We start from the raw sequence: 22,473 nt of genomic DNA, 5'->3' as shown, positions 1-22,473 counted from the left end.
AAGGATTTAAAGGCCCAGGTAGCCTACAGAGCTGGGCTTCTTTACTGCTGGCTTTGAGGCTACCGGGCTCAGGAGGAGAGGACCGAGAAAGGAGAAGAGCTTCCTGGGAAAACTAGGACTCGTCCTGCAAAGTGTGAAGATGGGCGTGTTTAATACTCTCCACTAACATTTTCTGCAGCAATGGAATATGGGCAACAGCAGCACCGCAGACCCATGGAGGACAGAGTGATGGCTACTGGCAGAAATGGAGTGGGCTGGAAGAATCATCAGATTTGGAGTCAGAAAACCAGGGCTGCTGTCTTTGTCCTGTTTACTAGCTGAGTGACCTTGGGGGCAGGGGGATGGAAGGGTCTCAAACTGCCAAGGCTTTGGTTTTCTCAAAGTTAAGATAACTATGTCAGTAGTTCAGGAAACAGCTATAAAAATCTAATGCATTGTTGTCATGTAAAAGTTAAACATCTGTGTTCCAGTCTCCTTATCTCTATACTGAGAACAATGACAGCATATACTTGTTAGGATTTAATGAGTTAATCCATGTGAAATGCCTGTAACAGTATCTGGCTTGAATAAGCACTCAAATTATTAGGCAGGTTATTATATAGAACTAAATTGTCACCCACCACCACCTCAATCCACAATTATTGATGTGTCTATTGGTTTCTTGCCTTTAGTGACTCGCTGACATTAAGAAAGACAGAAAGTCTCATTTTGCCTATTTTCTTTTCTTTTTAGGAGACAGTGACCAGAATCATTAAAAAAAAAAAAAACTGCTGCAGTAATGATTTTTTAGATAGGCAATATATACATTACTTATCTATTAACATTTATTAGGTATTAGTATTTTTAATAATAGAATATAAAGAAAAATACATATAGTGGTATTTAAGATTGCAATCTAACACAGAATACTGACAATAGGCATATAGAAGGGCAACTATATGAAAATCATATAACAAGACTACAAATAAAATTAATATATTCAGCACTAGGTACAACTTTAATGTGATGGTCTAATCCATGAATAATGGGGTAAAGCATGTTAAAAAAAAAAGTTAAAGATTTTTAAACCAAAAATTAAACATTTTCCAAAATAACTAGTAGGAATAAAGATGTTTGATGTTTAAAAAAAAAGAATTTTCCCTATATATGTAATTTACATGACTATAGATTTAAGACTTTTTCTTAAACCCCAAACCCTATTTTAAAACAAGTAGACAATGGTAATGGTACAGCAAATTAAGTTGAAGTGTTATCTTGAAAGAAGTATAAAAATTGACTCATCTCCAATTAGCTAAAGAACAATGCAGATAAATGTAATATAAGAGTGGGCCTTCTGAAGTCTACTGCCTGGGCTTGAACCCTAGCTCTGCCACTTAGAAGCTGTATGACCTTGGGAAATTACTCAGTTTTTCAATTTGTCAATTGAGGATAATAGTAATTAATTCATGAGGTTGTGGAGATTAGTTAATATATAGAGAGATTATAGAGCAATATGAGGCATATGTGTTCAATAAATGTAAACTTTTAAATTATAATAAATGTACAACATTATCCAAAATGAATACAGAATAACTAATAAAACAAATATTCAACATCAAATGTTCAATTTGGGGGATCAGTTGACTGTAAACCATCACTAGTCCATTACTATTGCTAAAGATACAATTCACCATGACCACAGCATAAAATAATATCATGTCTCATCAATCCAAACAAGACTCCATCAACTGTGGGATGTGTCACTAGTTTAGGAAACACTGAAGGAAAAATGGGAACATTAATGTTCCCATTGGTGTTATGGAAGATATTTCAGAAAAGTCAAGGTGTGAAAAACTGTACCTTGAAATTGATGAAATACCAATAGGAAAAAACAAAACAAACAAACAAAAAAAACTGAAAGTGGTCAACAGAGTTAGATTGCAGATCAATTTGTTTAAAAACAAAATGGTAAACATAAAGTCTTATTTTCGCACTGCTTTCTAAGTGTGGGAGCTGCTCCCAGATGGGAGTGCCCACTGACAGAAGTTCAGCTTCTGTTTAATTCCCAGTCCCTGTGCTGGGAGCAGGGGCCTCCCAGGACCATGTTCCTGCCACATCTGCCTGGTACAAGGAGAAGCAACCAGGTCCAGTTGCCGCTCTTCCAGGAGGAAGCATGTTGAAAGGATAGATTCTTGCAAGAGTCTTGCTCTGTAATCAAATTTTAAGAATCAGGAAGATTATGGATGGTCTGAGTCTTTGGATAAAAAAGGATTCTAGAGAAATTGTGAAACTTGCTTCTTTTCGTTCTTAACCTTGCTTAATTCTCTCTGCAGCCTGCTCAATATTAGAAACTTGCAAAGTTCCTTAGATGTATGGAAATAACCAGTTGAAAATTACCTTAAAATCCTAAAATCTTCCAGGTTAGGTGCTATGATTTTAATAGACTTCCTTACAAGCATGAAAACTGCATACAAAGCAAAAATTAAGAGATGCCTTAAAAAAAAATACTGTGACTAAAGTTGAAAACAAGATGCGACACAGTGTTGAATCCAGAACATCCATGTCAGATATCTACGTGGGAAGATGCCCATGAGCTACCAAAACACTCGCTCCTCCTCCAGGGCGTACAGTTCACCTAATTCCGCAGCCACCCTTCCAGCTCAGCACAACCAGGGGCCTAGGAAGGCCAGTGGAATGGGCAAACACTACTTCCATACCTGGATGATATAAACTTCCCTTGTGGGGGCCTCACCCCTCTCTCCTCCCCTTGTATCAACAGAATGCAGATGGGGCAAAGGACCCTGGATTCAGCCTTGGAAGCTGGTAGAACCACAAAGTGAAGAAGCCTGGGCTCCTGAATCTTTGTCAACTTAGGTAACACTGAACTGTTACAGGAACAATCAATAAACCTCAAATGTATTAAGTCCATGAGATTTTGAGGTGGTTGGAAGAGTGGTTAGCCTACTTTAATAAATTTTCAATCCACACAAAATGGCCCACTCAAATATAAAACATTCGGCACAGAATCCCAGTATAATTTATGTATTCTAGTTCAAATTTATCAGAGTGGTGAGCCTGAGATAAGGAATGAGAGACAGCAATTAGCAGTAGGCAATGAAAATAATAACTGTCCCTACCAGGGGGAAACAAAAGCATTGAAAATTTGAGCTGGAGAAAGGGTAAACCTAGGTATCAGATTTAGGGGCGGGGGGAAATGGTCTTGATGTTATCTACCCCCACTGTAACAACATGGGCAACTTGGGCTCAGGGAAAATATGCTCATTGTTGCAAAGATATACGTAAAAATATCTTCAGTATCCTGAAGTAAAATGTTGAACTGAAACCATTTTGATTCTATAATTAATTTATAAGACGGGCATCTCCACAAAGGACTAGACAAAAGGCTAAGGCACACGGAGGCTAAAATACATCCACATAGAGCAGACAGCCTGGCACTTTACCATGACAGCATTCATCAAGATGGGCCGTGGGTCTTCTTCCCTGAGTTTTTAGCAATGCATGATATCATGTCCTGAAAAATTCCCAGTCATAAACAGAGAAGTTTATACAGTCAGACAGGTAGCAGGTGGGTATAAGGTGATAGGGAAGTGGGGGAGAGCTTAATATTATTAAAATGACAACACCATTCCTTGTACTGAATGGAGGGGAGGGCAAGGTCTGTAAGGAACTACAGCATAAACATACTGTCTGAAGGCATTCAAATTCAGTATTTTTAGGATTTGTGGGCAAACTCTCCTAGTTCAGGTATTCCTTATTCACTCCCTTATGAAGTACTGACTGTGTGTCCCCTGGCCATCTGAAATCCAGGCATTCTTGAGGTTCTTTCCCATTCTAATACTCTAAGGAGTGTTTTATGGTAAAATGGATGAACACATGACAACCAAAAAAAAAAAAAGAAAAACAACTTAAGACACAAAAGAGTGAACTCAGGTAAAACACAGGACTCAGTGAACTCAGGTAAAACTCAGGTAAAACAGGAAAAACACAAAGAACTCAAAAAGAAAATAAATTCTTTAAAAATAAAAAGTTTAATCTGCATTAAGTGTAACAATATACAGTCTATAAATTCTCTGAAACACAACTAATGAGTGCAAGTGTCAGGAACTATGGTAATTTTGAAAATAACAGTCTAACTTTTTATTAGACACTTGACCAAGAAGATGATATAAGAAATGCCAAGTTATATAGGAGTTTATTTACATGCATTTTGCTATATACATTCAGGCTTTTACCTAAAATTTTCTAAAAGAAACACTTCATTAAAATGAATTCAAATTTTACAACTATGTGGAACAAAGAAAACTGGCAGAAATGACAAATCTCTCTTCTCCAACCAACCGGAGGCAGGATCACTGAGTAGTAGTAGGTGGTCTCTTCTTTACCCCCTTGTATTTGGTGAGGAGCCAACAACTGTGAGAAGGTAACCGAATTGTCAGAAGGAATGGTCTATGAGCAGGGTACTAAGATCTAGAGCCCCTGTTGCCTTGAAAGAAAATGAGGTAAGTAAGTATAAAACACATGTTAAAATTAAGAGAACGATGGTGGGTAATCAAGATGATCTTATTTCAAGCAACTAAATTTGAATAACAGGGAGCATGGAATTCAATGTTTTTTTAAAGTAAAATTTTATTCAAGTTCTAATAATCATTTGATAAGATTGCTTTGTGTTTTGTTAAATCCAGGCAAAACTAAGAAAGGGCTCATATTATATGTCACTGGTGTAAAGAACACTGTACATGCTAAGTCACTTCAGTCGTGTCCAACTCTCCGCAACCCTATGGGCTGTAGCCCGCCAGGCTTCTCTGTCATTGGGATTCTCCAGGCAAGAACACTGGAGTGGTTGCCTTGCCCTTCTCCAGAAGATCTTCCTGACCCAGGGATCAAACCCGCATCTCTTACGTCTCCTGCATAGGCAGGCGGGAAGTAACATTACACAAAGCATATTAACCTCAGGAAACTAAGGACCTAACCGTAGTCTCTATAAACAAGCTGATCACCATGTATAAACATTGTCAGAACATTCTGTGGACCTCAAGACAGTCCCACTGCTTTTCTTGTACAGTATCATTGTAATTCACAGTTTTGGCCAGTTTTGGTTGGTTCTCACTTCAGGGAGGTCAAACCACACGCTGTTTTACTGACTTTGAGTCGTTGTTCTACTAATAGTCTGGAAATCATTGTTTTCCTTTCTTGATGGATCCACTTATGCCTATAAATTCCTTGTTTTCTAATGCCTCACTGTAACTGGAGAGTCAGCGCTCACCACAGAGTCAGCCAGACCTGGTCAAAGAGCTCTTGCTCTTTTAAGAAACCTCTCACCCCCAGAGCAGGGCACAGCAGCATGGCGTTAACCAAGGCTGTGCTTTACCATTCTACTTAAAAGTCTCTGACCATATCGGTGACAGTGGTTGTTGATTTCTACCAACTGTTTTAGCTATTTCTTACTTTTAACCCTAATTCTTTTTAAAGTGGTAAGAATATTAATTCTCTTCTTGGTAAGAACTGTTTCAGTGGTGGTTTAAAACTGATGACCTTGAAAACTAATTTTTTACATACCTTAGCTTAAACCGGATCCCTCGGAAGATCTATCTATCTCAAAGGCAGCATTTTCTTCCTAGGCATGAAAGGGTTTAAGATATGTAAGATTTTAAATTCGCCTTCTAGTTAATCAGTCTCAACCAAGGATTCTCAACCTCTCTGAAGTGATGAACCATTAAAAGACCATCCAAGGGGAGGCTCTCAATTTAGAGTAATTTATGTTTCCCAATTCATTTACAAAATTATGGCCTATGCTTAGAATTCTGAGTTAGGGAAGGGTTAGGGGCACCAGAACCTGGAAATCAAAAATGCAATCATTTCAGGTAGCCCACCCAGGCTGGTCACCCCTCCACCCCTACCCCAAGCAAAAAAGTCCCATCGGCTGTTCCTTCCCTTCTGCCAAGTGTCAGCATAATTCCAGAAGGGCAAGCAGTGAGGGAGCCTAGATATATTCAGCCTCAAGTACAAAGAAGTTAATTTCACGGCTCCTTTCTTTTACCAGCTTATTTTCTCAATGTCACTCCATAAAGTTGAAGGGACAGTGCCCTCTGGTTCTCCTTTCCTGGTAGCTGTGTTGATTTTACTCAAGAGTTAACCAGGAATTCAGGGATTTTTAACCTAGGATACTTCTAAACAGGCTGAGAATTCCTGGTATAGCCAAAAATTATGTAATCTTAAAACCTTTTAAATTTAGTATTTTAGCCAGAAGGATAAGAGATTTAATTTCATTCACAAATATTTTCTAATACACTTAGTATTTGTAAGGGAAAAAAAAATCATGATTACAAATATACTTCACTCAGAACTATAGCATGCAGGTGATCTAAAGAGTTCTCAATTTAAGAATTTTAGCAAATAAGTTTCTAAAATTATTTGACTAGGCAATTAAACTTATTCTGACTGCTGTGTAAAACTTGCATAAATAAAATACAAGACAAAAACAAGTTTTCATGTTAATACTGAAAATGGTTGTTAGGAATTTTAAGTTTCCCCAAATTTGAGAGCTGATCCTTAAACACCCAGCATCATGAAAGCTGTATCAACTGAGAGAGCATCAGTTCTTTTCCAGTCTCTCCGACAGCAAGGCCATTCTCACGGGTACCACCCCACACGTCTGTGGTCAATGAATCTGCCTTAACATTAGCTATGTGGACAAAACTATCTGTGGCTTAAAGTAAAGGTAAAACAGTTTACAAAACACGGCAAGACGCTAACTGAGGCAGACTCTTAAGGGACTGGCAAATTTAGAGCACTGATTCTTTTCTGTCATTTTTCACCCAGTTTACAGCAAAGTTTTGCATATGTGAGAGTCAGGCTGGGCTACAGGTTATAAATAGATACAGATACACACACACACACACACACAAAAACTTGAAGAGATGATGGTGCGACTCAATAACCCATCTGGTTTGTCAATTTCCAAAGCACTGTGAAAAAGCAAATTTTTCCAGGATGCTCATGCAACAAATTAAACTGACATCGTCCCAGGATCTGGAAAACCCACTTCTTGTGGGTACAGAAACGCACGGTACAGAGCTGAGCTTGGGCGCTATGCTTCACAAAAGCACCATTGAGACGCTGGACCTAACAGCCATGCACTCCCAAAGCCAGCGAGAGTCACTCAGGACACTCCTGCCAGCTGCGTGACTGCTACGTGAACCTGAACATCTTCAACGAGCTTTAGACCTCTGACAAAACAAACACACAAATTACTTTTTTATTTTCAATCAAAATGTGAATCATCACTGCAGTGAATAAAAATTCATGACTCAGAATAGCATGCAATTTTTTTATTGTGTTCTAAATCTATTTGTACACTTAATACTCTTGTATTAACTTCACAAACAGAATAAAGAATACACTACAATGATATTAAGCTGTATCTACTCACCTGAAAAGGAACAAAATATTGCCCCTGAAATAACTGCTGATTACACAATATTGCAAACTAATAAACACTATAAATACTAAAATGTTAACATTTCAACACAGAACGTCAACAACATTCTGCCTTCTTTTTTAATTGATTAAAACATTTGTTAAGGTCATGCAAAATAAACGCTTCATGGAAATGTTAGATTACACTCAAACAGCAATGCAACGAAACCCACAAGAGGCAAATTTTTAATGCAAGAACTGGTCAAATAAACCATTCAGCATGTCAATAAAAATCTGGTTAAGTGGAAAATGTCAAAAATGTAACACCACATTTAGGTAACTGCTCATCTAGGATCTCAACATCTACAATCCTATTTGTGACTGAAGATTATTGTGCTACATGGATACGTTATGTTAAAAAGGCCAAAAAGATGTCAACACATGATGGCAGGGGGCATCTCCAGTCCACACCACACTTCAATGGGACCATTCTCTTAACTCCACTATCAGTAAATGAAAAGTCACACAAGAGTCATCTTTTTACCCTTGCTTTGTTACATGTCTTTAAACTTTTTTCTAGAAGTATTTCTTATGATCCTCCCCCAGAATTCACATGCTGATTTAGGTACAGGTCTGCTGATTTAGAAAGAAGGGCATCTAGGTCATAGGGAGGTGATGCCCCCCGCCCCACGGGCCAACCTACTAGCAGCTCACAAGGGCCCAGTTTCTGGGGCTCTACTCTGGACACTGTTGACTCACTCTTTTATCAACTTTTAAAGCCCTCTTTATATTTTCTACTTACAATTTTTAAACTCTTTGATAAGCAATCTGTTATATAGAACACAGTTCTCAACTTACAGAGCATTAACTTTTAGTTTCTAGAGGCTATTCCATGACTTATCACCCCTTAAGAGCAAAATGTGCTTCTGGTTCACTCAGCAGCATGTCTTCCCTCAAATATTTAGTGAATGAATGTTCCTCAAAAGGAATCTCTGGCTTGTTACTTTTGTTGGCAAATTCAGTTTATATTTAATAAACTCTCTGACCTATCTGTATACTCAGATCTTGTCTTGCAGCTGTATGCCGATGAAAGGTGTCATAACAATAGTGGGATTTTATACTTCTAAGTACAAAGACAATGGGGCTGACGGATGAGCCAGGCTTTCTCATACTTCCCTCTGCTGTGTCTCTTTTACCCAAGATCTTCTCATCCATGAAGGTTTTGTGAGTGAAATGGACACAAATAACATGCACAGATGGAGTCACTAAAAACTCAGGTCAGTCCTGTCACAGGGGCACAGTAATGCTATTCTACTTGTGCTTGTTCTTCTTAAAGAATGCTCTCTCTTTCTTCTCCAAAGCCTGTGCTATCAGAGGAGGCTACTGCATGGAGCTCTGAAGAGTCCTTTGAGAGCCTCGTGTAGCTCGAACGCTGGCCTCGCTTGTGCGCCATACTCTTCAGGTTCTCATTCTGCAGAGCGGTGGAGTGGGAACTGGAGCCTGACCTCAGGAGGACTTGGGGCATCTCCCTCAGCCCCTCTGTCTCATCGGAATTCTGGTTGGCTCTGTTAGCTGGGGCACTGTTGTTGTTTAGGGTCACAGTGCTAGGGGTGCGATTCAGGTTATAGGCTTTGTGGCATGCTGGCCAGTTTTCCTCAGGGCTGCTGGCTATCAAGCTGCATTCGGAAGGGCTCTTCTTGTCCTCAGAGCAAATGGACATCCGGGCTACGAGGGGATCTGGCAGGCCACTCAGGCTGTGCGGGACTCCCCGTCTTCCGCTGTGGGGGTCATCTTCAAGCTCTATGAGGTTGGCCTTTTCAAGCTGGGAGTCATCTGCCGCCTCGTTGTGAAGGGAGTGGTTGGGTGAGCTCTCATTGGACCTCACTCCCGAGTCAGAGGAGTCCTTTTTGTCAAGGAGGGCATCTGACAAGTACTCTTTGGCCTTGATGAAGGTTCGAATGGGCTCTGTGCTGTGCTCTGGAGACTTCAACGCTCTCTCTGCTTTCCCTTCAGCTTTCTTGTCTTTGTCGTCTTTGAGCAGCGGAGTGTTGTCTGACTCTTCTGTCCCGGACTCGTCTTCATCACTCGGGAGTTTCTGATAGCGCAGTCCACCTCCCTTCAGCTTCAGGTCTGTCTGGAAGAGACTTGACCTTTCTGAGGACTTCTTGCCTGGGAGAAGCTTACTGCCTGACTGATCGGATTTTTCATCTTCTTCGGTAATAGGATCCAGGGGTGAGGCATCATTGGTGGAAACTCCTGATGAGGAATAATCTATAACATCTCCCCTCTTCATCAGAAATGACTTCCGTGTATCATCTTGCTTTGGTTCACTATCCTTCCCTTTCTCGGGTTCTAGACTAGAGTGAATGGAACCCCCGGATGAACTCTGACCCATGTAATACGTGCTGTGTGGAGAAGACCTGCCACTCATGGTTGTGGAACCTGTGCCCCCTTCTAACTGAGACATCTGAGCAATGTACTCTCTATAAGCGTCTCTATACTCAGCCTGCACCTTATCAGTAAGCTTTGAAATTTCAATACTGGAATCCTGGGAAGTGAGACTGGAAAGACTTGGGGTTCTGCGAGTTTGTGACTGTGAAGACAAAAAAAAAAAATAATAATAATTTAAGAATTCAAACAAACCAAAAAAAGGCAAAATAAACATGAGCTTAGGAAATATATATATGGACAGTAAGAATTGTTAAAGTCGTTAAAAATACCAAATTCTTTTAAAAGAATTCTGTATAACACAGTTTAACAAAGCTGTGAACTTATGAGCAATTTTAGTGTTATTAGAAAGCTTTATATAAATTTTAATAAAATTAGTTTACTGTTAATATTTAAAAGTATAATTTAAGGTTATATTAACCACCTTAGGACTTGTTTTTATAATTTCAAACTTTTAAATTTATTTAAGGCAAAAGTCACCTTCATTGATAAAATATAAAAGTGCCTCTTAGAAAAGAGAAAGAAAATGACAGTTAAGATAGGATCTCAAGAACAAAATACTCACATCTTCAACGTATGTTAAAAAGAACCTTTCTCAACTTGCACAACATGAAGTTTCTGTCAAATTCCAATTCAGAGAGAGTAAATGTACTCAAAATGCAAAAAAAACAAAAACAAAAAATTTTAGAGCAAAAGTATAGAGTGCAATGGAGAAGATGAATATTGGATCCAAATGAATAGAAATGGAAGCTATGAGGTCAACAGTCAAGTCCAAGTAAACAGAGAAATAAAATAGTTTTAGACGTTTGATCTCCAATGTGAAGTTTTAGGATGAGAATTGCTTTATATCCCAGAGAAGGTAATACACAAGGAGTAAGAGGTAAAGATTGGGGGAAAAAGGAAGGAAATGGAGAGAAAAGAATCAAGGAAGTTTGAGAAAGGAAAGAGCCAAGGCTGAAACAAAGCAGAAATAAGGCAGAGTCTTCCTTGCACAGGAGGGAACTAACCCAGCTCCAAGAAGCTTCCCTGAGACACAGCGAGCACCGAGCAGACGAGGCCGCTCCCTCACGCCAAGTGCAGTCTCTGTACCCCTCCCCAGGATCCACAAGGGCCAAACTGTTTTCCTAAGCATATGAAGATGACCTTTGCCTTTCCACTTGCATTCTCACAATAATGCACAGTGGAGTCCCCAGAGGTTCCCTCATGTGTGACCTCCCAAGAGACTGAATGCCAAAGCAGCTAAGGGAATCTAGCTGACTACTATTAAGCCAGGCATGAAAGATTGGTAACACAATTATCATTTTCAGTAAATATGTTTTGTTCTCAAAAAATAGACATTTTTCATAAAAGTGTCATCTATGTTGGTTTACACTAGTTTAAAAGATACTTGGTTTACTTTTAAGTTTCTCAGTTTTTATTTCTAATATGGCAAATACTGAAAGATAAAACTTACATAAACAAAAGCTCTTTAGGGGTCCTTCAATAATTTTTAAGAGTGTAAAAGGGTTCTAAGATTTGAAATAAGTTTGAGAGTGGCAGTAATGAAGGGAGGCTTGGAGAGCTGCCAGGGCATGGTGGGAACACCAAGTATGGAGGATGAGGATTTCTCAGGAAATGTTCAAAGAAATTCCAGGGAAAATAAAGGGATCGTGGTTGTTCAAACAGAGACATAAAAGGGTCAAGTGTGTACTTAATTTACTGAAAAATATAGAAATTTTTATCTTAGTTAATGCACAGTAATAAAATGCTTTCCCAACTTAAAGAAATAAGATTTATAGTAGGTAAGAAAAGGTAACAACAAAATATTTTTACAACCAAACCAAACACATCCTTACAAACAGCAGGCATAATAGGCACTGCTTTTTCTAAATACAGTTCCCTTTCCATAGAGTTCTTTGTAACTACTTCCTGTTTTTACTCCCTTGCTTGTCTTCCCTCTGTTCTGTGCCCTGCTCTGATCTTTTCCTAGTGTTTTTCCTTCTTGTCCTCCCCTTTCTCCTTCTCATGTTCTCTCACTTTTGTTTTTAATCCTGATCCTTGCCTGTCCTTCCTCTTCTAAGAACATCCAAAGAAAGAGCCCCTCCATGTCTAACATCAGATAATAAAAAGGAAATGAATATCTGTGAAGATGTATCTTAAGCCAGTGCTTACTGAATTGAACAAGAAAATAGCAAGTGATGGATGAATTCAGCTAACCACCTAGAGAGCCCAGTTCCTATCTACCTCAATGCCATTACTCTGTTTTACTGTTTTCACAATTCTTATCTTCGGAAATAATGTTATTGTCTATGTTTTGTTGACTGTCCTCTCCAGAAGAACACAGCTCCTGGAAAACAGGGCCGCCTCCCTCTACCCTATTCACCTGGGGACTCACTGAAGAGTTTCTAAATGACTATCTGAATGCACCAACAGATTCCCGGCTAATTCAACCCCGTCCTTCCTCTTCAGCTCATGTAAATAATGGCATCCCAGTACATACCTGCCAACTTAGGTTGCTGTGGCGAGGAGCCCCTTCGTCCAGGCCGAGCGTGTTCAGCTCTTCAAAGCTGAAGTTCAGGGTGTAGGGAGCCTGACTGGAGAGCTCGGTGTGGGGCAGCTCGCTGTGCGCAGAGCGACGAGCAGGTTCACCGTGAGGAACAGAGTTGCTGTTTTCACTCAGTAAACGTGGGTCTTCAGGGACCACCTGGTTTTCTGCATTTCGCATTTCTAATATCTTAACAGTAAACAAAGTCATCAATATCCACGCGGACAAATCACATTTTAGAAGCTTTAGAAATTATTTTAAAAATTAAACACAAAGTTACTATGATGGAAATGAGAAAGCAAACTTCCTGTAAGTGAATTTCAAATAAATTTGTCCTATATCTGCTTATCTTTCATATTAACAATACAACTGACCCTTGAACGACAAAGGTGTGAACTGTGCAGGTCCGCGTACTTGCAGATGTGTTTCGATAGTGGAGATGGCAGTTTGTACTACGTGGTCCAAGGCTGCCTGAATCCACAGATGTGGAGAAGCCCTGGATATAAACGGCTGACTGCAAGTTGTCAGTGGATTAACCTCCAAATTGTTCAAGGATCATCTGTACTAAAGGTAGTACAACTGGCCCTCGGAATCCAGTAGTTTTGCATTTGCAGAATCAACCAATCACAGGTTGAAAATATTCAGGAAAAAAAGATTTCAGAAAGTTCCAAAAATCAACACTTGAATTTGCCATGCACTGAAAACTATTTGCACAGCATTTACACTGTATGAGGTATTCTAAGTAATCTGTAGGTGATTTAAGGTATACAAGAGGATGTGTGTAGTGTGCAAATACCATGCCATTTTATAGAAAAGACTTGTGCATACAAAGACTTTGGAATCACGGGGGGTCCCAGAACCACTCCCCCACCAGATACTAAAGGATGATTGGAATGACGACAATCATCATACGTGCAGTACACTCTAATTTGGCCACTGTGTTACTAGTGTAACATAACATTAAGATGAAGCACGACTGGAGCGTGTCACTGAGCAGCAAAGCTGGATGGCATCTAAAGCAGTAGGAGCTACTGCAGTGGGACAAGGAGACCTCAGGACAGAACTGGGCTCAATTCCAAAAGCAGCATGAACACATGGACATTTACAGCTCAGGAGTGAGGGGCTCAGTGGATGGGAAGATGCAAAGAGGAAGCCTCAGGAGTACTGGAGCGGGGAGGGGTGTTTCCTAGCTGAACCATCTTGACAGGATTTACGCTGGAGGCAGGCCAGGGGTCTAGCACATCACCAGGGGCGGGAGGCAAGGGGGATAAGGAATTTGATCAGATATCGAAGGTGATCAGACATTAAGGGTGAGGTTCTTTCTAAAGTGACTTAACAAAATTCTGGCTACAACTCGGCAACGCAGACCCAACGAGAACAGATACCAAGGTCAAGGCCTAGAGGGTTACAGAAGCCTGACTGAATGAGGTCAAGGAGAGTGTCAATGAAAGCACGGAGAATTGGCAAGTGGCCCCTCTCCCATATTTCCAAGTGAAATGACCAAAAGTAAATATTGCTAAGTGCTGCTGTATATACTCTACATAATAGGACACACAAGAGCCCTACACACAACTGTAAAATGTCATTCTTAAATGTTTTTTAAAATATAGGAAAATATCAGTTTAGACCAGTACTTACTGGCACTTCTTTTATAAAATGTTGTAAATCTACAAGTATTAAAAATATCTTACTGTACTTCTAAAAAGATGCCAGTCTCCAAAATTCATATTCATTTCCTTCTTCAGTTCATCAATGTTACACTGAGCCAACACACGGCCATTTATGTTTGCCTGAATAAAAACAAACACAAGATAAACAAAATGTGAGAAATTCTGAATTTCCAGTGATTAAAAAGCCCATTTATATTAGAGACTAGAATACACTGACCTAAAGAAGGTTATCATCCCACGTAATAATTAGCAAACAAGCAGAATCTGAACAACATAAGTCACTCCATACTTTCCCAAGCGTTTCAGGTGCTCAAGTAAAATAAATCACAAGGATCAACCTCAGAGCTAACCCCAATTATTTCTGAAACTACCTTCCCTGCCATGTGCAATAACAAAACTGCTAACTTTTCTCCTCTAATCCTGTAAAATCTGAGCACAAAGCTGCTGGGAGGGGACACAGATGTCCGTCAGCATGCTGGTCGCTCACTGACAAAGTTCTAAATGAAGTGAAAGTGAAAGTCACTCAGTCGCGTCCGATTCTTTACAACCCCATGGACTATACCATGGACTATAGTCCATGGACTATACCATGGAATTCCATGGACCCCATGTAATTCTCTAGGCCAGAATACTGGAGTGGGTAGCCTTTCTCTTCTCCAGGGGACCTTCCCAACCCAGGGATTGAACCCAGGTTCAATCTGCATTACAGGTGGATTCTTTACCAGCTGACCTACCAGGGAAGCCCTGCTAAGACTTCATTTACTTCTAAATAAAGTAAGCACTGACAAACATGTTCATCAACTACACCAGATAACCTCAGCCACCATAAATGTCCACCACAAGTTTCCCAGTCTACTAAATGCACAAAAAACGATCTTATCACCACTGGGTCTCTGATGAGGAAAGACAGAATTTTCTTGATTAATAAACAGTTTACTTATTTTACAAAAATACAAAACCTGACTTTATTAACTGGTAAAAGCATGAGATAGCTGTGTTTAAAATCGATAGAATGCCCAGTTTCCAAATTAATTCTAAGAAAAGACTGTACGGAGCAAGCCTATGGCAGGGGTCCTCTGTGAAAGTGCAAGGAGGTTAGCAGTTCTTAAGAAACCAATGATGGCCTGGTAGCAAAAAGCTGAGCAGGGAGAAAACCTCTGTCCTGAGGGAAATAAAATGCCCACAAAGGATTTGTGGAGGCCTCACCCTTTCCTGACTCTAATCAAGCTGCCTAGAGGAGACAGTGAGGTTTGTAGCTTGGAAAGGCAGTGCTGGACACTTTCGCAAATGGGAAATAACTAGATTTGTGAGAAAACCAGTGCTATCTGAGCATTTCTGACCAAATGTAGGGTATGATTAGTAAGATAGTATCAGTCAGTTCAATCGCTCAGTTGTCTCCAACTCTTTGGGACCTCATGGACTGCAGCACTCCAGGCTTCTCTGTCCATCACCAACTCCCAGAGCTTGCTCAAACTCATGTCCATGAAGTCAGTGATGCCATCTAACCATTTCATCCTCTGTTGTCCCCTTCTCCTCCTGCCTTCAATCTTTCCCAGCATCAGGGTTTTTTCCAATGAGTCAGTTCTTTGCATCAGGTGGCCAAAGTATTGGAGCTTCAGCTTCAACATCAGTCCTCCCAATGAATATTCAGGACTGATCTCCTTTAGGATGGACTGGTTCAATCTCCTTGCTGTCCAAGGGACTCTCAAGAGTCTTCTCCAACACCACAGTTCAAAAGTGTCAATTCTTTGGCACTCAGCTTTCTCTCTCTCACATCCATACATGACTCTCACACCATATATGACTACTGGAAAAACCACAGCTTTGACTAGATGGGCCTTTGTCCTCAAAGAAATGTCTCTGCTTTTTAATATGCTGTCTAGGTTGATCATAGCTTTTCTTCCAAGGAGCAAGTGTCTTCTAATTTCATGGCTGCAGTCACCATCTGTAGTGATTTTGGAGGCCAAGGAAAGAAAGTCTCTCACTGTTTCCATTGTTTCCACATCTATTTGCCAGGAAGCGATGGGACCGGATGCCATAATCTTCATTTTTAAATGTTGAGTTTTAAGCCAGCTTTTTTACTCTCCTCTTTCACTTTCATCAAGAGGCTCTTTAGTTCCTCTTGCCTTCTGCCACAAGGGTGGTGTAATCTGTGTATCTAAGGTTACTGATATTTCTCCCAGTAATCTTGATTTCAGCTTGTGCTTCATCCAGCCTGGCATTTCACATAATGTACTCTGCATGTAAGTTAAATAAGCAGGGTGACAATATACAGCCTTGACCCACTCCTTTCCCAATTTGCAACCAGTTTTTTGTTCCATGTCTAGTTCTAACTGTTGCTTCTTGACCTGTATACAGGTTTCACAGGAGACAGGTAAGGTGGTCTGGTATTCCCATCTCTTTAAGAATTTTCCACAGTTTGTTCAGATCCACACAGTCACAGGCTGGCATAGTCAATAAAGCAGAAATAGATGTTTTTCTGGAACTCTCTTGCTTTTTCAATGATCCAACAGATGTTGGCAACTTGATTTCTGGTTCCTCTGCCTTTTCTAAATCCAACTTGAGCATATAGAAGTTCACGGTTCAAGTACTGTTGAAGCCTGGCTTGGAAAATTTTGAGCATTACTTTGCTAGTGCTGTGAGATGATGGCAATTGAGTGGTAGTTTGAGCATTCTTTGGCATTGCCTTTCTTTGGGATTGGAATGAAAACTGACCTTTTCCAGTCCTGTGGCCACTGCTGAGTTTTCCAAATTTGCTGGTATATTGACTGCAGCACTTTCAAAAACAGCATCATCTTTTAGGATCTGAAATAGCTCAGCTGGAATTCCATCACCTCCACTAGCTTTGTTCGTAGTGATGCTTCCTAAGGCCCACCTGACTTCACATTCCAGGATGTCTGGCTCTAGGTAAGTGATCACACCATCGTGGTTATCTGGGTCATAAAGATGTTTCTTGTGTAGTTCTTCTGTGTATTCTTGCCACCTCTTCTTAGCATCTTCTGCTTCTGTTAGGTCTATACCATTTCTGTCCTTTATTGTGCCCATTATTTGTATGAAATGTTCCCTTGTTGTCTCTGATTTTCTTGAAGAGATCTCGTCTTTCCAATTCTATAGTTTTCCTCTATTTCTTTGCATTGATCACTGAGGAAGGCTTTCTTATCTCTCCTTGCTATTCTTTGGAACGCTGTATTCAGATGGATATATCTTTCCTTTTATCCTTTGCCTTTAGCGCCTCTTCTTTTGTCAGCTATTTGTAAGGCCTCCTCAGACAACCATTTTGGTTTTTTGCATTTGTTTTTGAGGATGGTCTTGATCACTGCCTCCTGTACAATGTCACGAACCTCCATCCATAGTTCTTCAGGCACTCTATCAGATCTAATCCCTTAAATCTATTTCTCACTTCTACTATATAATTGTAAGGGATTTGATTTAGGTCGTACCTGAATGGTCTAGTGGTTTCCCCTACTTTCTTCAATTTAATTAAGTCTGAATTTTATAATAATGAGTTCATGATCTGAGCCACAGTCAGCTCCTGGTCTTGTTTCTTCTGACTGTATAGAGCTTCTCCATCTTTGGCTACAAAGAATATAATCAATCTGATTCAGTGTTGACCATCTGGTGATGTCCATGTGTAGAGTCATCACTTGTTTTGTTAGAAGACGGTGTTTCCTATGACCAGTGCATTCTCTTGGGGCAGTAAGATAGTATATATGTTCATAATTAACTTTTTAGATGCCATTTTTTAAAGTATATAAATACTAGAGGCTGTTGTTAATGTCCTACGTCACTGTATCTCTGATAGAAAAAGCATAACTTAGTGGAAATACCTATTAAAACTGGGGCTCAGTTAGCCCTGTACATGGGAAGACACCTTGAAATCTCAGGTTCAAAGTAGTTACTAGAACTGCAAGAAAAGATCTAGGAAGAAAAGAACCTCAAGTGTGTCAGCCTTGCAAACCCAAAACTCAGAGGTATTATCAAATGGGACATGATGAGAGTCCTCTAAGACATGAAAGTGAGAATTAGAGGGAAATGAAGCAAACATGGTTTATGGTTTACTTGGATAATTGTTAAATCACAAATATTACAATGAAAGAAAGTGTAACATAAAAGAAAAGGCTTTCAAATGTTCTATGCTGCATACTGGAAATATAAGTAGTTGTCAACCTTAATGTGAAATCCTTTAGAGCTTTCAATCAATATTTCTCATCAAAGCACTTTTGACTTACATGAGATCATTGTGAAGTAGCACTATAACACAGCACTTTCTTTTATCCATCTCTAAACTAAGGCATGAAAGGGCAATTTTAGGATACAAATTCCACCTGAGCTTTCCCATCTCAGCAGAGAACTCATCTTTAATAGCCTAAATAGAAAATGCTCGCTGTCCACAGAGCCCGCCTCCCGCACCCTCAAGTGAGCAGGTAAAAGTGCAGGTCACCTTTTTGATGGTTGCACAGTACTGAGGCAGCATGCTCTGGTCCAGCCCTTCGATTTGTTTCAGTTTCTCACAAACCGCATCCACGTTCATTGAATTCAGTGGCACTGCACCTGAGGCTGGGCCTGATCCCTAGGTAAGTCGTGGGAAAACACATGTATAAACAGCATTTAATGTCAGATACATGCAGTCATGTGACAGAGAAATATTTATGAAGTTACACTATAAAGTACTTCAATTAAAGATACATTTTCAAACTTAAGTAAAAACAGTGAATGTGTGCAGCATGGGACATGCCATTAGAGAACAGATTCAGCTACTGTTTACCTTAAAGAGTATCTTTTATTATAGCAGATACAGCCTGATTGAAACCACTTTTCTAAGAAGACAGAAGTTCCATGAGCCAACCCAAGGCCAACTTCAAGAAAGCCTAACCTCAAATCTCAAGAGAGAAAGGTGTAGCCCTTAATAATAGAAAGACAGGGGCTTAAAAAAAAGGAATGGGGGAATTACTGATGCCTATAACATACAAAAAAAATACAAAAGGTAAACCTATGAGATAATTTTAAAAGTGCTGACACTCAGCAGCTTTAAATGTCTTCACAGATTACCTTAACAGTCTACAACAGCTGAAGTTTTCAGATCTTGATCATATTTTATATCCAAGAGATCTAAAACCTCCCCTTAAGAACCTATACAATAATCGTGTAAATATAAAACAACAGTACTACTTCTTAACACATGTGGAAGCAAATATAATCCATCAAAATTCAGTCTCATTTAAAAGAAAAATCAAAATAATAAACCTAGTGTTTACTAAGAAGAAAAATATTTTCTGAATACAGAGACATACTAAAGAAGTATTTGCCTGTGGCTAATTACATACAAATCTCCTCAATTACAGATGTGGTCACTGGGGTCCAAAGACGTAAGTTTTGGCTTCAAACTCACAGAATAAACAGCTAGTTAGTGGTAGATTCAGATCGGAACCCTAGCCTAACAGGTCTTACAACTTCTTATTTTCTTTGTTGCCACTGTCTATCTTTAAAGAGTTTACAGAAACTATAACCAAAATAAAGAGAAGACAAGTCAACTAGTATAGAGGATAATGTTACAAATGATCTGTCTTGTTTACCAGTCAATTTAGTCTTAAAATGATAAATATCATTTATCCTATCCCCAAGGATGTGTCAGTTTAAATTTTCTACTGCCTCTTTTGTCATCATCAAGACAAAAGTAGACTATGACAGCCAAAACTGCCTGGGAGCTACTTGTTAAACATTATTTGCAACATGAAAGCATAATATAATATTCTATTATGAACTGATAAATAAATATACACACACAGTATATAAGCAAAATATACCTAGTTACATATAAATATAGTTAGCAGATGAGACCATACTGAACAGACAGTAAGGTAGTCATTTTATAAGAGGGAGTCTCGGCAAGTTTACAAGTGCAAGACAGTCCCATAAAATTTTTTTTTTTCATTTATTTTTATTAGTTGGAGGCTAATTACTTTACAATATTGTAGTGGTTTTTGTCATACATTGACATGAATTAGCCATGGATTTACATGTATTCCCCATCCCGATCCCCCCTCCCCCATAAAAATTTATAAATTAATGATTTGGAATATACTATTTATAGCTTGTTTTTAATTAAATATAAATTTAAAATATGCCATGTATTATACGGTCTGAGGTTCTCAATTACTTCAAAAATACTAAGTACAGCACAACACTAGTATTTCCATAATTTAGTTTTCATATTTCTATACATAGTCCTATTTTCTGCCTGGATGAGAACAGCCAATATTTAAGTGTTAATGACCCACTATCTTCTATGGAAACTTTAAATGCTTTCTATGAATTTTTAATAACCATATTTGTTTTTTCTTTCTTTTTAAACAGGTTTATGTGAAATATAATTCACAAACAATTCTCTGATCTAAAGTACACAATTCAGTGATGCTGAGTATCTTCTCATAGCTGTGACACCATCACTACACTTAACGTTAGGACATTATCAGAGCCCTAAAAAGCAATTCTACACTATTAGCAGTCAACCTTCATCCCTCCCAACACCCAGTCCTAACCCCTAGCAACCACTGACCTACTTTCTGTCTCTGTGGATTTGCCTATTTGGGATACCTAAACAGAACCACACAATCTGTGACCTTTTGTAACTCACTTCTTCCACTTAGTATATTCTCAACGTTCATCTATGCTACAGCATGGGTTCATACTTCTTTCTTATCGCTCAACAGTATTTATCTTTTAAATGATCTTTAATACTGTTTTTCAAATGTTTTCATTCCTCAACCTATCTCTTCTTTCTGGGTGTATTTAAACTTGTCTACACTTCTGTGATTAGAAAAATCACAAATGCACAGTTTTATCATACTGGATTATAACTGGATTATAATGATCATACTGGATTATAATTCACAGAATTAAATGCCATGAATCCACACTGATATAAATAAAAAGTTGAGTGAGTAAGTAAATGAGGAAGAAGAGACAGCTTTTACTTACAAAATTCCAATTAGTAAATGTAGAACGGAAAATTACCACCCGGAAAACACAACAAAGGGGCGGTACACAAGACACCACCAAAATTCATGAGAAAAGTATAAGGAGCAACAGGATTATCTGCAGTTTCAAAGTATCTCCCCTAAATATTCATTCATTACAAAGGGAAAGACATAACCTCACAGTGTTGAAACCTGGCAGATGCTGCCTTAACCACATAACTGAGGTCCCTATGACCACTGCGAAGATGCAGGCCCTCACAGACCCTCAAATGTGATACATGGAGGACACGCATCACGTTTCTGTGGGTCTCTTGCAAAGATGTATAATCTCCTTCTAATCATTAGGAAACGGTAAACAAACCCAAACAGAAGGGCAGTCAAAGTATCTGATCAAAGTATCTAATCAGTATTCTTCAAAAGTTTTACAATCATAAGAGACAAGGAAAGACTGAGGAATTATCACAGATTAGGGAACTGTAAGGAGAAATAACAAAATACAACTGGACTGGATCTTGGATCAGAAAAATGACATTAGTGGAAAAACTGGCAAGATTCAAATAAAGCCTGTATTAAGAGTATTGTACAAATTTTCATTTCTGTTCTGGAGAAATACACTATAATCAGGAAAGATATTAATAATAGGGGGATACTATTTTTGTACCTTTGAAGTCTAAAATTATTTTAAAGTAAAAAAAGTTTTTAATCACAAAAACACTCTATTTTTAATTGTGTTAAAAAGAACAAGTGTAACAGACATGGAACTGATTAACTCTGTCTGTGTGGGGGCTGGGGAAATGTAAAATGTTAGAGAGTAACATTTCCATTAAGAAGGGACTCAGAGAATTCCGCAAGACAGACATGTTAATAAAGACACTACTCTTTCCTCTAAAACAGGAAACTCCACATTGTTTTACTTTCATGATCCTTCAAGACGTCTACATTTTATCACTTGAAAACATATTTTGTCCCTCACTGAGGATTATGTAGAAGACATATATTATCTTTGAATGACTTTTAGGAGTTTTCTAAGAAAAAGACACACAGGGTACCCTGTAACTCCATCAAAGCTATTGTCAAGACTATTGATTATTTGTGAGTTGGATCTTATCAAGATAAAGAGTAGATTATCAATATATTAAAATACAATATACTTTGAATAAAAGAGAAATGGTAACTACTAGACCAGTTCTTTCTAAAGTAATCATATACAATAACTCTTAGTATCGAAACAAAGATCTTTGGATAGAAACCTCAAAAAAGAAAAAGTACAATAGTTGACAAGGAAAAGGTATAGCCAATAATTCAATATGTTAAGTTCTTAATATATAGAATGGTAATACTTAAAGAGTTTATCACGCATATTCTTACTTGAAATTTACCTGTTACAAGTCAAGGAAAGATCATTTCAGTATATATCACAATCTACTAAAAAACTTTT

General features: G+C 38.7%; 1 protein-coding gene across 18 annotated transcripts in view; it reads right to left on the bottom strand.

The window, feature by feature from the left end:
* Nucleotides 1-1,168: 1,168 nt before the first annotated feature.
* KIDINS220 (kinase D interacting substrate 220) overlaps nucleotides 1,169-22,473 on the bottom strand; it is a 95,605-nt gene continuing 74,300 nt past the window's right edge. For 10 of the 18 annotated variants that reach the window (XM_070451905.1, XM_070451909.1, XM_070451914.1 and 7 more), the window contains 4 exons: nucleotides 18,500-18,628; nucleotides 14,080-14,178; nucleotides 12,344-12,577; nucleotides 7,314-10,009 (listed from right to left, as the gene is read on the bottom strand). In XM_070451905.1, coding sequence (XP_070308006.1) covers nucleotides 8,747-10,009; nucleotides 12,344-12,577; nucleotides 14,080-14,178; nucleotides 18,500-18,628 — 1,725 coding nt within the window. In that variant the 3' untranslated portion in view covers nucleotides 7,314-8,746. Of the gene's footprint in view, nucleotides 4,484-5,556; nucleotides 5,615-7,313; nucleotides 10,010-10,429; nucleotides 10,483-12,343; nucleotides 12,578-14,079; nucleotides 14,179-18,499; nucleotides 18,629-22,473 lie in introns of those variants that run through there. The other 8 variants (XM_070451922.1, XM_020912064.2, XM_020912063.2 and 5 more) reach the window with 5 other exon arrangements.

The sequence above is a fragment of the Odocoileus virginianus genome, chromosome 2 (assembly GCF_023699985.2).
Source record: "Odocoileus virginianus isolate 20LAN1187 ecotype Illinois chromosome 2, Ovbor_1.2, whole genome shotgun sequence".
NCBI classification, from domain to species: Eukaryota; Metazoa; Chordata; class Mammalia; order Artiodactyla; family Cervidae; genus Odocoileus; species Odocoileus virginianus.
Note: the sequence above shows the minus strand (reverse complement) of the source record. Positions and strands in the feature narration are given on the sequence as shown.